The 15,890-nt window shown below is 38.7% G+C and overlaps 1 protein-coding gene across 3 annotated transcripts in view; it reads right to left on the minus strand.

The window, feature by feature from the left end:
* The window catches only part of Ash1l (ash1 (absent, small, or homeotic)-like (Drosophila)), a 171,752-nt gene that overhangs the window by 78,814 nt on the left and 77,048 nt on the right, over nucleotides 1–15,890 (minus strand). For all 3 annotated transcript variants that reach the window (XM_013508235.1, XM_013508236.1, XM_013508234.1), the window contains exon 5: nucleotides 6,069–6,813. In XM_013508235.1, the coding sequence (XP_013363689.1) occupies nucleotides 6,069–6,813 (745 nt within the window). The remainder of the gene's footprint in view (nucleotides 1–6,068; nucleotides 6,814–15,890) is intronic.

The following is a 15,890-nucleotide window of genomic DNA, read 5'->3' on the forward strand; positions in this document are numbered from 1 at the left end:
TTTTTTTTGAGACAGGGTCTCACTTTGCAGTTCAGGCTGGCCTTGAACTCACTACGTAGCCCAAGCTGGTCTTGAACTCACAACAATACTCCTGCCTCAGCCTCCCAAGGTGCTAGCATTACAGGTGTGTGCCACCTTGCCTGGCTCCTCTTTACTCTTTTAAATAACACAAGAAGTCTATTCTTCAGATTTTATCTCAGTCACTACTTATTCAGGAAAACTAAGTCAATTATTCCTACTATATATGCTAATCATCCTAAATAATTCATAAAAGCCCTTGGATTGTAAGATTCATGAAAGCAGGGAAAACATTTTCATTTATCACTGAATCCCTTAGCAGCTGGATTCTAGTGATCTTGTAATAAACTTAATGAATAAACGAACAAAAATCTATCATATAACAAGTACATGCAAACTCCAGTAAAGAAAAAGTCAGAAACTTGCTGGCTTTGAGAATTCACTGTGTCATATCTCTCCACATACAATGTCTTTTTTCTTTTTTCTTTGGAGACAGGGTCTCGCTATGCAGTTCAGGCTCACCTGGAACTCACCATGTAGCCCAGGCTGGCCTTGAACTCATGGCAATTGTCCTGCCTCAGCCTCCCAAGTGCTGGGATTACAGGTGTGAGCCACCATACATGGATCTTACAACGTCTTTAAGGGTAGAAATTATATAGTTTAAAACCTCTTCAAATACAATTTGTGGTAAAATATGCATTTCTTGTTGCTAACTATGCTACTAGATTTGAGAGGAAAAAAAAGTCTAATCTGAACTGAATCTAATCTAAATCAAATTTTTAAGGTGATGTTTCTCTAAAGTGAATAGTCAAGATGTCTTTACAGGAAAGGGAGAAATCATTCTAAGAGGTGTTTTAGAGCCTTAGTAATTAAGAAAGTACAATAGTGATATCAAAATACTCAAAAATCTTTAAATGTTGCTAAGACTACTAAATATTTGATTAGAAAATTAAAATAAATCTCTAAATCATGTAATATAAAACAAATTTCAAGTTATAGAACAGCTAAATGTAGCTGTGTGGTGGCACATGCCTAAGTACAAGAAAGGAGCATCACCTTGAGTTTGAGGTGGGCTTGGGCCACACAGTGAGTTCAAAGCCAGCCTAAATTATATAACAAGACCCTGTCTCAAAAAACAAGCAAACAAACAAGAAACATGTAATTCATTGAAGGAAAGTAATTAATTAAATTATGGTATGTGCCTGCCATGGAATAAGATCACGTTTTTTTTTGGGGGGGGGTACTGGGATTAAACCCAGGGCTTCTCATTGATAGCCACAGTCCTAGTCTGCTTATTTTTTTATTTTGGGACATTGTCTCACTAAGTCATTAAATTGACCAGAATGGCTTCAAACTTGAGATCTTCCTGTCTTAGCATCCCAGAGGGCAGGGATTATAGGTGTATGCCACTACCAAGAGAAATAAACTAATTCTATAGGTACTTATAACAAGAACTGAGAGAAATAAACTAATTCTATAGGTACTTATAACAAGAACTCTTTAAGACAAGGTTTTATTATGCAGTTCAGGCTGACCTTGAACTCACTTTGTAGCCCAGGCTGACCTCAAACTTGGTGATCCTCTTGCCTCAGCCTCCCAAGTACTGGGATTACAGGCATGTGCCCCCATGTCCAATCAACAAGACCTCTTAAAATACACTAAAGGAGAAGGATGGACTGTGGTAGTGTTTGCACGAAATAGGAAAAACTAAATTATTAAAAATACACAGTGTTTTATCACTTACATAAAACAGTAGCTTTGTATTTATATATCTGTAAATGCATACTACTGGTTAATATTCTTACCCATGGCCGGTGCTTGGGAAGCCATGCGGTGGGAAACGCTGACCTTTGGCCCAGACCCTAGCTACACAGGTGCCTTTGGCCCAGACCCTAGCTGCACAGGCGCCCAAGAGGCGGGCAGCCAAAGCCTGGGAAGTTGCGCAGCAGCACGTGCCAGCCCTCAAGCCAGCCGCTGCTGTGTGGTTAAGAACTATCATGGCACAGTGAAGCAATGACACAACTGGCCTGCCACGTGCCTACCATGGAGGCCCACCCGGGAACATGCATGAATCATCCTGACATGGAGAAACCCCTGGGAATACAAGCCACACAACCTTGCCCCTGCCGTTGAGAACCAGAAAGGTCCAGAGTCAGCAGAGAAGCAGCTGCTGAACAAGGACTCGGAGAACATGAGAATACAGACCATGCCTGAAGACTTAGAGGTCTAGTTGACCAGGGTCATGAGAGCCATTCGGAAGCTGGAAACTAGGAGGACCTTGCACAATACCTGGGGAGACTGCCTGGAAGCCATTCTTCCCCTGACAGTACAGGCTGCAGTGGAGGAATGCGTGGAGCCCCGAAGAGGTCTGCACCGAGATTCCTGCTGCCTGTGCTGATGGATGGGGAGTGGATACTAAGTGGTTGCAGGCTCCCAATGCGCTGGGAGGCTGGAGAGAAAAAGCTACTAAAAATGGCTTTCGCCCCAGGCTCACTTGAGAGGTTAGTAAGAATTGCCTCCTCAGTATTCTATAGCCGTGACAAGGAGGAGGCCAAGGAATGAAAACAAAGAGACCGAGAAACAGCAGCTGCTTTTGCTGCACCACTAAGAGAAACAGACCCTAAGTCTGATTCTCGAGGCCCCAAGAAGAACTTGATGACTGCATTCATCTGCTACCAATATTAAAAGCCAGGCCATCTCAAGAGGAACTGCCCTAAGAGGCCCCCTGGACCATGCCCTGAATGCAAAGGTGACCACTGGAGATCGGTCTGTCCTCTGAAGCAGAGGCCCCAGAGCTCAGCTCAGACCCATCTACCAGCTAGTCCAACAGGAATGAGGGGGCCCGGGGCATAATCTGCCTTCTCCCTCTGGCCAGACTGTCATCTCCATGGAGGAGCCCCAGCTAATCATGACTATGGAGGAAAAAGAAAACAGCCTGTTGCTAGACACAGGTATAAGTCTCTTGGTCCTTCTTCTCAATCCTGGCCTTTCTTCCAGCCATCACATCTCAGTGAAAGAAGTCACTGGAGAGGAGGTAATACTCTATTTTTCACAACCCTCAGGCTGCAACTACTTGTTAGATCCTTCTTGCGTATCTCTTTCTTCCTGAGAAACCACTTTGAAGATACCACCATGTATTACAGCAGCTATTGATATTTTCCTACTAATCTGTCCATAACTCTGTAATGTTTGTATTGTTCCTATTCTATTTCGTAAATGGATGTATGTTCATTATGATGTATTTCCAAGAACAAACATTGAGAATAGTTAATGATTATTCAATTGGTCACTCATGTGTAGTTCTATTTATTTTCTTTAGAAGCCACTTTGAAGATACCAAAGTACAGTACAATAACTATTGATAATCTCCTACCTCTTTTGTCTGTAACTCACTATTATTTGTCTGTTTTCCTGAGAAACTATCTTGTAGATAACAATATGTAAAACAATAACCATTGATAATTTCCTACCACTTTGTCCTTAATTTGGTAAGCTCCCCCATGACTATGTTATCCTTCTACTCTTTAAAATAATAAAAAAAAAAATAAAACAAACAAACAAACAAAAATCTCCTATAAACAACCCAATTTAAAAAGTACCCTAAACTGGGTATGGTTGTGCACACCTGCAACCCCACCACTTGAGAGACTGAGGCAGGAGGATCGCTGTGAGTTCGAGGCCAGCCTGGGTTACAAAGTGAGTTCAAGGCCAGCCTGAACTGCATAGTAAAGAGAGTACCCCAGAACACCAATAGCTATATGAAATGACAGTCAACATCACTAGTCACTAGGGAAATGTAAATCAAAACAATAATGAGGTATTACTTCATACCCATCAGGATGGCTACAATGACAAAACAGTAGAAAATAAAAAGTATTGCTAAGGATATAAAGCAACTGAAAACACTGCATTGTTGTTGGAAATGTGTAATGGTACAGCCACTGTGGAAAACAGCATGGTAGTTCCACAAAAACTAAAAAATATAATTGCCATATGACTCAGTAAAAGCACTAAATACAGGGTCTTAAAGTAACATCTGAACCCCTTCCACTTTCCCAGCATCATCAAGCAATCACCTAAAAAGTGAAAGCCACCCAACTGCCCACTGATGGATAAATAAGCAAAATGAGGTATAGTCATACGATATAATGTTATTTAGCTTAAAAGGGGAGCAAATTCTGACATATACTATAAGAGGGATGAACTTTAAAGAACTTTAATATCAGTCATTAAAAAAAAAAAACTATCATTTCACTCATATGAGGTACTCAGAGGCAACAAAATCACCAAGACAGAAAACAGGTTGGTAGTGTACAGAGGCTCAGCGAAGGGAAGAATCAGATATTAACATTCAATTTGTACAGTTTCACTTTTCCCAGAGAGAATTATAGAAAATGGATGGTGAAGATTGTACATTATGAATACAACTGAAATATCCACTTGAAAATGGTTAGAGGCAGCCAGAAGTGGTGGCACATGTCTGTAATCTCAGCACTTTGGGAAAACTAAGGAAGGAAAATAGCAAATTTAGGCTGAGCCTGGGGAACTTAAAGTGATTTAGCAAGATTCTGTCTCAAAAAAAAAAGTTGGGCTGGGAATATAGCTCAGTGGCATAAGCGGCTGCCTGGCAAGCCCAGGTCCTGAGTTTGATTCCTGGTACCCTTTAAAAAAAAAAAAAAAAAAAAAGTTGAAGGCAGGCTGGAGATACAGCCCAGTGGTAGTACACTTGCTTAGCATGTGCAATGCCTTGGGTGTTTGACCTCTAGCAACCCAATGCCACCAAGAGGAAAGGCTGGGGGTGTTGCTCAGTGGTAGAACTTATAACATGTGAGGCCCTGGGTTTAATCCACAGCACCCGAAAACAAACAAATAAAAAGATCAACCAATCAAAATGAAGCATAACAAAAGACTCCCCAAATACCAAGTGCACTCTCAGGAAAAGAATAGAGAATCTGATGGCATACACAAAAGGATTGAATGGTCTTTTAAAAATGATTTTTACTCTCTACATTATATCTCTAGGAATAAAGCAAAATTATAAAAAGGATACTACTGCCAGGCATGGTGGTGCAGGCCTATAATTCCAGCACTTGGAAGGCTGAGGCAGGAGGACTGCCAAAAGTTCCAGGCCAACTTGGGTTACATAGTGAGTTCAAGGCAAGCCTAAACAACTACAGAGTGAAACCCCATCTCCAAAAAAAAAAAAAGAGAGAGACTATGAATAAAATAAATCCAACAAGCTAGAAGACTTAAAATGTATTTGAGAAGGGAAATATATACACATACACACAAGATAGCTAAGATAATTGTACTATTAATTTCTATTGGTTTATTGCAAGGAACAGTTAATGTTTAATTGTTTGATCAATCTTGCATACCTATATCTGGTAATCTGAGCAACTACTTTGAAGATAACAATAAATAATACAACAACCATTGTTGATTTCCTATCATCTTGTTTTCTTGTTTTGAAATTCTGTATCATTTTTATAGTTTTTGTGCTGTTTTATTTTTGCCTTTGTTTTTGTTATTTTTTGTTCTTTTCTCTTTAAAATAATAAAAATGTATTTGATGGTTGGATAAAAATTTGAAAGCACAGAGAAAACGGACAGAAAGTATGATAGGAAAAATAATTCCATGTACAGAGTTATATACTGGATAAAATACAATCCACGTTTTGTTTTACCTAAATGAAGAGCTCAGATTACACTGTTACACTGCCTTTGATTCTTAATTATTTATAATTTGGATTAGCCATAAATAAGAACAGTTAAAAAAAAAAAAAAAAGACAGCTGGGAGTGTGAGTGCCTGTAATCCCAGTACTTGGGAGGCTGAGGCAGGAGGATCACTGGGTTACATCATAGTGAGATCAAGGCCAGGCTGAACTACACAGTGAGATCCCATCTCCAAAAAAGCCAAAGGAACAGTCTTTACATAGTAAAAAAACAAAAGGTTTTAACATTAACAGAATAATCCAACTGTATAGGTTTATTACAGTTTTACAAAGCTAGTTGGTTCTACTTCGATAATATTTTAAATTAGGAATTACCTTTTATTATTTTCTTGTTCTTCCTCCTCTGGTAATGGCTTTTGCTTTTTCTTGGCCTGTTCTTCTAACATCCAATTTTTCCTCTTTAACCCCTTCTTATGTTCTGAGTTCAAGTTTACACTCTGAACAACAGCCTCAATTACATCAGTAACCGTATCAGGACTGAGATGCAGTGGTGTTTCCTCCTCGCCTTCATTCAATTCTGGGCTGATCAACTGGGCAGCCTGGAATGCTTGCATTGATACCACAGCCTGGAGGGGACATTTCCGAGGTCGACCAGGTCTGCGTTTCACAAAGTTATTCCCTGTCCTGGCCTGCCTTTGAAGTTTTTTGGCTTTTAAAATTTTATTGACATGGTCTAGGTTTTTCTTGGTGGCCAAGATTTTGTCATAATTGCACATTTTCCGAGCTTGGCGCTGCATAGCTTCTACTACACTTCTCTTGATATGATGGGGTGAACAGCTGCTTGTGGTCAACTTTTCAGAAAGGAGTGAGATGCTGTTACTGCAAGAGTCACTTGGGACTGCAGGCACTAGAAGACTCTCTGGTTTTCCCACGGTTCGCTCCTTGCTGTGGGTACGGCCCGGACTAGAGGAAGGTGGTGCAGAGGCAGTTGCAATCACAGCATCAATATTTTTCTCCATGGGCTCTTGGTCCTCATGTTGTACCATCCGCTGCAGTAGACTATCCACAGAGTCATCCATGGAAGCAACCAATCTCGGACTTCGAGAGGAAACTCCATTTACTAAAAAAGATAGCAAATCACACACAAAAATTAATCCCTGCTAGTTATGAATAATTTTCTGCACTGATGAAAGATAAGGGAGTTACCCTATTTTCCATAGCAAGACAGAACACAATAACTATAAGCATTTGTACTGTATAGGTAAGTTGACAGTTTACAATATTTTCCCTGAAAGATTATTATAAGAAGCCTAAGAGAATCAAAATTGGTACCATTTCCCAAAAAACATGCATATTAAAAATAACCATTCTGGCCAGGCGTGGTGAGGTACACTTGTAATCCCAGCACTCAGGAGGCTGAGGTGGAGGATTCCTCAGAGTTTGACGCCAGCCCAGTGAGTTCAAGGTCATGAATAGTGACAAGCCTGTCTCAAAAAAGAACATAGAACAAAACAAAACAAAAAAAACAATAAAAACATTCTATATGAGACAAAGAGCAAAAAGTAATAGTCTAATTTTTCAAAAATGAAAGTCTTTTTTAGGTTAAAGGACTTGATATTTAAATGTTGGAAAAAGACTTAAACAATTATAAACAATAGAAAGCTGGGTGTGGTGGTGCATGCCTGTAATCCCAGCACTTGGGAAGCTGAGGCAGGAGGATTACTGTGAGTTCCAGACCAGCCAGAACTGCATAGTGAAACCCTGTCTCAAAAAAGATTAAAAAAAAAAATTATAAATGATAATTCTAGTCTAGTACTTGTTTTAAATGCATAGGTTTAGGAACAAACTTCTCTTTTTGGTAAAAGCTTTAAAGTTAAACAAACATCTGCATGAACTTTTTAGAAAGAATATATTTTAAATGAAGGGTTAGAAAATAAGCAGTCTTGGCTGGGCATGGTGGTGCATGCCTGTAATCCCAGCACTTGGAAGGCTGAGGCAGGAGGATCATCACGAGTTTGAGACCAGCCTGAGCTACAAAGTGAGCTCAAGGCCAGCCTGAACTGCATAGCGAGACCCTGCCTCAAAAAAAAAAAAAAAAAAAAAAACAACCAAAGAAAAGAAAGAAAATAAGCAGTCCTAGATAAACTCTTATATAAGTGACCCAATAATTTTGGGTTCTTTGCTTTTTTTGAAATGACTTTTTAATTACATTTATTGGTACATTTTAGCTATACATAAGGATCATATTCATCACAGGGAATTTGTACCTGTACATTATATTTCTGGATTCTATTTTTCCCCATTCCCCTCCCCTCCCTCTCCTTCCACTCCTTTCCCCCCACTTACTGACAAAAGCCTTGTTTCTATTTTTCCTTTTTTGTGTGTGCCTTTTTGAGACAGGGTCTCATTATGCAGCTCAGGCTGGCCCTGAGCTCACTTTGTAGCCTAGGCTGGTCTCAAACTCTAGTTTTTCTTCTTGTTATTTTTTCTTTTCCCTTTCTTCCATTCCCCCTCTGCCCTCTCTAGTTCCCCTTCCCATCTGAACATTTCCTTCCTATTTCACAATTATCTATTATACATTTTGGCCCTTATTTACACTTTTGGTTTCTCACACCACAGAAACAATGCGGTATGTACGTGTGTGTCCGATTTATTTCACGTAAGAGTATGTTCTCAAGGTCCATCCATTTACCTAGAAATGTCTTAAGTTAATCCTTCTTTATGGCTGAATAGTACTCCATTCACTGTATTTAAAAAAATTTACACCTTTATCCATTCATTGGTTGATGGGCATCTGGGCTGTTTCCAAGATTTGACTATTACAAACTGTCCTGTATAAACATAGGTGTGTATACATCGCTGATGTATGATGCTTTTTGTTTTCTGAGAAGATATCAAGAACAAAAAATAGCTGGGTAGAATGGAACATTGAGGTTTAGTTTTTTGAGGAATCTCTACAATGACTTCCACAGTGGCTGCACCCGACATTTTTAGGTAAATGGATGGAACTTGAGACCATACTCATACGTGAAATAAATCGGACACACGTGTACATATCACATTGTTCCTGTGGTGTGAGAAACCAAAAGTGTAAATAAGGGCCAAAATGTGTAATAGATAATTGTGAAACAGGAAGAAAATGTTCAAATGGGAAGGGGAACTAGGGAGGGCAGAGGGGGAATGGAAGAAAGGGAAAAGAAAAAAGGAAGGGTTCCTTTTTCCCTGAAGCCCCACCAGCATTTGTTACTGGTTGATTTCTTGATAACAGCCATTCTTTCTGGAGTGAGATGGAATCTTGATGTTGTTTTAATTTGTATGAGCTAATTTATTTTTTACTGTATTTGGGAAATGCTCAACCTCCAGCAAGGTATGCTCATTTTGCAATGTAACAAACACCAGTTAAAAATAAGTCACTTTCTGCTAGTTTGACAGTTATAAATCATACTTCTCTAACCAACAGATTTATCCATACGACTTCAGAATGTGACATTACTGTAGATATGCTTTTATAAGTGCTAGGCATTCTTGATTCCTATCTCACTAGACTACACTGAATTTTCCTCAAATTACAAGTAACTTCCTTCAAATAAATTTTTTAAATTTGAAACTCTCTGGTATATTTGATATTACAATTCTTCAAAATATCCTTTTTTTTCCTTCAAAATATCCTGCCTGTATTGCTTATATACTTTGACTGACTGACAATTATTTATGACTTCATTAAATTTAACTATAGAGGTTCTCAATAACAGTACTTGTTATTTGCTTTTTATACTTACTTTCTTTCCTACTAGGAACATGTTTATTTATTTTTATTATTTTTGAGACAGGGTTTTGCAATGCAGTTCAGGCTGGCCTTGAACTCAGTTTGCAGCCCAGACAGGTCTCAAACTCACAGTGATCCTATTGCCTCAGTCTCCTGAGTGCTGGGATTATAGGCATGTGCCACCATGCCTGTTTATTTTCATAGCTTCAATTATCATCAGTATATAAGTGACTCCTAAATATACATAGCAATCTTCAGTTATATATGAAAATAACTCTAGTGAAAAATGACCTCTCCCTTCTCTTCAATATTTAAAAGCTGTAATTTCAGCTTTGGCTTTATAGTTCAATCTCTTTTCTCACTCTATACTATTGGCTTTGGCAAGTTATTCAGCTGTCATCTACATTCTGGTATTTCCTGAAGAGACCCTGTTCTGTCTAATTTTCTTTTTCTTTTTTTTTTGTACTGGGAATTGAACTCATGACCTTAGGCTTGCCAGGCAAGTGCTTATGCCGCTGAGCTACACACCCAGCTTTCTGTCTAATTTTCTACTTTTCCATGTTTCACAGAATTCTCAAAATCAGCCAGGCATACTGGCTAATGCCTGTAATCTCAGCACTCTGGAGGCTGAGGCAGGAGGACTGCTGGAGTTTGTGGCCAGCCTAGGCTACATTCTGAGTTCAAGGCCAGCCTAAATTACAGAGTAAGACTCTGTTTTTAAAAACAAAACCAAACCACACATCCCCAAACAAAAACAACAAAAATTTTCAAAATCATATTCACATCTTACTTCATTGTATGCTCCTTAACCATGTTCCTCATTCAGATTCCCTATAGCAGTGAGTGATATCATAAAACCAAGTATTCAAGATTATATATACTGACTATAACCATGTGGCAGGAATTTGGTTATCTGCATTATCTATTCTTTCTCCTTAATTCTGTTCCACAAATCATAAACATTTTTCCCTCCAAAACTTTATCTAATATTAGAATGATCTAAGGCTGGGGATACAGCTCAGGGGCACAGCACCTGCCTGGTAAGCATGAGGTCCTGAGCTCAATTCACTGTACCAAAAAAAAAAAGTATGACCCACTGGTCCTATCCACTAGGAATTGAGTAGAAATAAGAATGTGATGATTTCCAGTGGTAGGTTAAATAAGGCAGCACCACTTCCATTCAGTCCCTCTGCCTTGGGACACTTGCCCTGGGATCATAAGTTACACACTGTAAGGAAAATGATGCAATGTGTTGCATGAAGGTCAACAAATCCTGTTGAGGTCATGGCCAAAAGCCAGTATCAATGGCCAGATATATAAATGAGGAAGGCTCTGGGATAACTTCAGCCTACTACCTTCTGGTTATAACTACAGGACAGATCTCAAGAAACTCTGAGATAATAAATGATTACCATTTAATATCAGTAAGTTTAGTGCAGTTGTGCAGAAATAGATAACTGAATCTGTGCATGTGGTAGGTGTGTGCCTGTAATTCTGGTTACTCAGAAAGCTAAGACAGGAACATTCCAAGTCCCAGGCCAGATAGGACAATTTAGTAAAACCCTGTCTCAAAATAAAAAATAAAACAAACTGGGGATGTACCTCAGTGCTAAAAGTATTCACCTACCATGTACAATGGCCTGGGTACACACATACACACTTTTTCAATTTGAGATCTTTAGAAATGTCCTCTTCGCCTAGAACAATCTTTCCCTACAAATTAATCTGCTTAACAATTATTCATTATTCAGTTCTTAATAGGATCCCCTCTCTTTTCTACCACCAATCACATTTTTTTTGAAATGACTGTGAGATTCACTTATGTTGCTGCTTTCTCTTTTTACTGTTCTTAATCACATACTCTTTTGTACTGCTGAACTATCTAAATGTACCACAATATTCATCAGGAAATCTAAGCTGTCTCCAGTTTTTGGACATAAAGAATAAAACTTTTATGAATATTTGTAATGTTATTTTTCCTTGATTTAATACTTAAGACTGGAATTATTAGGTCCAACGAAGTACATTTAACTAAGCAAGTCTACCAAAGTGATTGAACTGGTTTGCAATCCCATCAGCAAACCATGAAATTTAAACATACTACAAATCCTCACCAAGACTTGGTAAAACTAGTCTTCTTAATTTCAGACATTCTAATAGGCATGAAGTTATGCCTTTTAATAGATGCCGCCGTTCTGGTCTGTAGAAATAGGGTCTTGGTATATAGCACAAACCGGCCGCAAACTCTAGATCCTTTTATCCTAGCCTCTCAAGTGCTGGGATTACAGTCACACCCCACCATACCTTGTTCTATGGTCTTTATTTGGTTCTGTATTTGGTTCTGAATTTGGCGGTTCTGGGGGTGGAATCCAGGGGCTCAGACATGAAAGTAAGCAATCATTCTACCTCTGAGGTGCATCAGATTTTTTTTTTTTTTTTTTTTTTGATACCAGGAATCAAATGCAGGACCTCATGCTTGCCAGGCAGGCACTGCACTGCTGAGTTATATCCCCGGCTTCTTCAGATCTTCTAAAATTTTATTTTGGGTCTAGGGTGGTAGCACATGCCTGGGTGTGGTAGCACATGCCTGTAATTCCAGCACTTGGGAGGCTGAGGCAGGAGGATCATTGCAAGTTAGAAACCAGCCTGGAGTACAAAGTGAGCTCAAGGCCAACTTGAACTGCATAGTGAGACCGTCTCAAAAAGACAAAAAAAAAAAAATAAATAAATAAAAATATTTTGGGACAAAGTCTCAATGGTCAAGGCTGGGCTCAAACTTGGAATCCTGCTCTCTTACCCTCTCCAACTGTGAAAATTACAGGCATATGACATCATGCTAGGCTTGTAGTTTTTAAAAAAATTATATAGAACCTGTACATATTTTACTGGATTTATTCTTCAAGAATTTCATGGCTTTGCCCACATCCATAATCCCAGCACCTGGGAGGCCTCCTAAAGCAGGAGGATCACTGTGAGTCTGAGGCCAGCCTGGGCTCCTTAGTGGACTTAAGGCCAGCCTAAACTGCAAAACGAGACCCTGTCTAAAAAAAATAAATAAATAAAATAAAAGAATTTCATGGTTTTTAACTGTAAGAGGCATTTTGTTTACATTTCATTTAAAAAAAAAGTTTCCTCAGTGTTCACAGTCAAAATCCAAGGATTTCTATAAGTTCACCTTAAACACAGAAATCATATTGTTAAACTCATGAAGTCTAATAGCATTCAAGAAATTTTTCTTTTCCCCCAAGACAGGGCCTTGCTGCATTCAGTGTTTTAAAATTTATGAACACCTGGGCAGGGTGAAGATTGGGCATGTCTGTAATCTCAGTGCTCTGGGAGACTGAGGCAGGAGTATTACAAATTTGAACCGAGCCGAAATTTCATGGAAGACTGTGTTTGATAATGAACTTAAAATTTGATAATAGTATCCTTTAACTTGTGTTATGGCTGTATGTGTTTATCCAGTATGAAATTTGCAGAGCTTCAAGAATCTAAAGGTTATTTCTGTGCTTGGTGCCACACACCTGTAACCCCAACACTCGGGAGGCTGAGGCAGGAAGATCATCAAGGCCAACCTGGGCTACATAACAAGTTCAAGAACAGCTTGAACTGCCTGACGAGACAATGTCTCCAAAAAAAAAAAAGTTACACAAAAAGGAATGTATAGATTATAGCTTTAACTACAGAAAAATATTATTTCTTCAAATTTTTCTACTCACAGATCTCTTATTTCTTTTTATTTTTTATTTTTTGGTGCTGGGGATAGAACCCAGAGCCCCTTGCACGATAGGCAAGCATTTATAGCACTTAGTCACACCCCTATCCCCTAGTTCTGTTCTTACAGGACTCTGATCTTGTGTTTATTAACCCTATTGATAATGGATCAAAGGTCTTTTTTGTTAGTTTTTTGACCCTCTACATTTGACTTTGGATAATTTTTATTTGCACTTCCTCAAGTAAAGCATGATTTGGTATCTGTATACAATGTTCACAGCAACATTATTTACAAATAGTCTATAAGTGGAAGCAACTCCAAGCATCCATCTAAAGATGAGTGAATAAAAATACTGCATACACATATAATGGAGTATCAGTGTTAAAGAAGAAGGCAACTTCTTTAGGAGGGGGCGTTCCTAGCACCAGAGATTGAACTCAAGGGCCTCTGGCCTGAGCTGCATTTGAAGACCATTTTTAAATTTTTTTTTTTTTTTTTTTTTTTTTTTCTCCGGTACCGAGAATCGAATTCACAACCTTGCACTTGCCAGGCAGGCGCTTTGCCACTGAGCTAAATCCCCAGCCCCCATTTTTAAATTTTGAGACAGGATTTATGTCACTCCAGCTGGGTCTGACCTTATGAATTTTTAAATTCATGACCTTATGATCCTGTCTAAGCTTCCCAAATTGTTGGGACTGTAAGCATGCACAACCATACTTCACTTTTTCTTTGGGCTTTTTGGAGACTAGGTGTTGGTAGGTAAACTAGCCTGAAGTCTGTATGTTGCCCAGGCTGGCCTCAAATCCATGATTTTCCTGCCTCAGCCTCTAGAGTACTGCCTGGATCACCATGCTCAGCTGAAAAGGCAATTCTGACACATACTACAGAATGCAGGAATCTAGATGATACTATGTTCAGTTAAGTAAGCCAGTCACAATAAGGCAAATACTATATGATTCCACTTATATGAGATACTATTAAATTCACACAAAGTATAGAATGATGCTTGCTAGGAGGTAGTAGGTAGAAGGGGATAAACTGTTGTTAAATGGATAGTTTCAGATTTGCAAGATGAAAAGTTAGGGAGACTTGTACAAGAAGAAGAATGTACTTAACACTGGTGAACTAACTATAGTTAGAAAAGTTTAAGATCATAAACCATGTATTTTGCCATAATTAAAAAAATTTTTTGTTAATGTTAAAATTTAAGAGTCAGGTTAACTGTAGAACAGTTTGACCTCCTGTATCCTGTTTTAAATCTTTACTAGGGTGCCACTAAGGGTAGCCTTTATTCTAGGGATACCTTAGCACTGTAAGATGCAATCTTTACCTAGTCTTCATAATTACTTCAAGAACACTAAAGTTGGTACTCAGAATTTAATGTCTTTTGCAATGTATAAATTTTGGGAAATTTTTGTTTCATAACTTTTTGTTTACTCATGGTCTACCTTTTTGTAGTTCTCACTTTAATCAAGTAGGGCCTAGTGTGAAGCAAAGATTTAAGATTACTCACAAATGCACCTAAACACCTGTGCAATCTTCTTTTTTTATTCTTTACCACTGTACCCTGTCTCACTAGGAATTTCATAAAAATTTACTCATCATTATTAGTCTTCAAGTCAACAGAAGCAGCCTAAAATTACAGATGAGAAAGCTGTGGCTTAAATAATGTAACTTGCATAATATTACACAGTATTACTAAAACTGAGTAATCAGACCCAAGTCAAAACTGTATAGCATTTCCATCATGTCAATACCTTCTCTTCTCACAACCTCTAGCTACAGCACATGTATTATGTCTTTTAAGCCTCAATATGAAAGCCAGTTGTGATTAACCTTAATATGGTTCCCTAGCTGGGTGTGGTGGCACACACCTGTAATCCCAGCACTCGGGAGGCTGAGGCAGGAGGATCAGGAGGATCGTTGCGAGTTCAAGACCAGCCTGGGCTACAAAGTGAGCTCAAGGCCAGCATGAACTGTATAGGGAGATCCTGTTGCAAAAAGACAAAAAAAAAAAAAAAAAGGTTCCCTAAATATAGCAAGTGCTCACTAATATATTATAGGCTGGGTATAGTGGCACATGCCTATAATCCCAGTACTTGGGAGGGTGACGAAGGAGGACTGCTGTGAATTTGAGGCCAGCCTGGGCTACAAAGTTCAAGGCCAGCCTGAACTTCACAGTGAAACCCTGTCTCAAAAAGACACACACACTATATAAATACATATGAGACTACTTACATCACCAATGTAACAATATTTACAAGTCAGTTAAAGAAAGATGAAATGGTTCTATGAAGCTGGGTGTGGTGGTGCATGCTGGTAATCCCAGTACTCTAGGGATGCTGAGGCAGAAGAGTCTTGAATTTGAGGCCACCCTGGGCTACCATGTTTGAAAAAATTTCTATGATACACTATGAACATCTTTTTCTTTTTTGACACAAGGTCTTGCTATGTAGTGCAGGCTGGCCTCAAACTTGTAATGATTCTCCTGTCTCAGCCTCCCAAGTGCTGGAATTATAAGTATGCACCACAATGCCCAGCTTATGATACAAACTTGCAGGTCTTTATTTTTTCTGAAAAGAGGTAAATTAACTGTAGATTTCTGTCCTAACTATAAAATCTTCAGGGTTATATCAAATTCCTGAGAAAAGAAAAAAACAGATTAATAGAAGTATCTTTAAAAAGATGCAAATGTAAGAAAAATTTTTTGACAAAG

This window comes from Chinchilla lanigera, unplaced genomic scaffold (assembly GCF_000276665.1).
Source record: "Chinchilla lanigera isolate Chin_1 unplaced genomic scaffold, ChiLan1.0 scaffold00144, whole genome shotgun sequence".
Taxonomy (NCBI): Eukaryota; Metazoa; Chordata; class Mammalia; order Rodentia; family Chinchillidae; genus Chinchilla; species Chinchilla lanigera.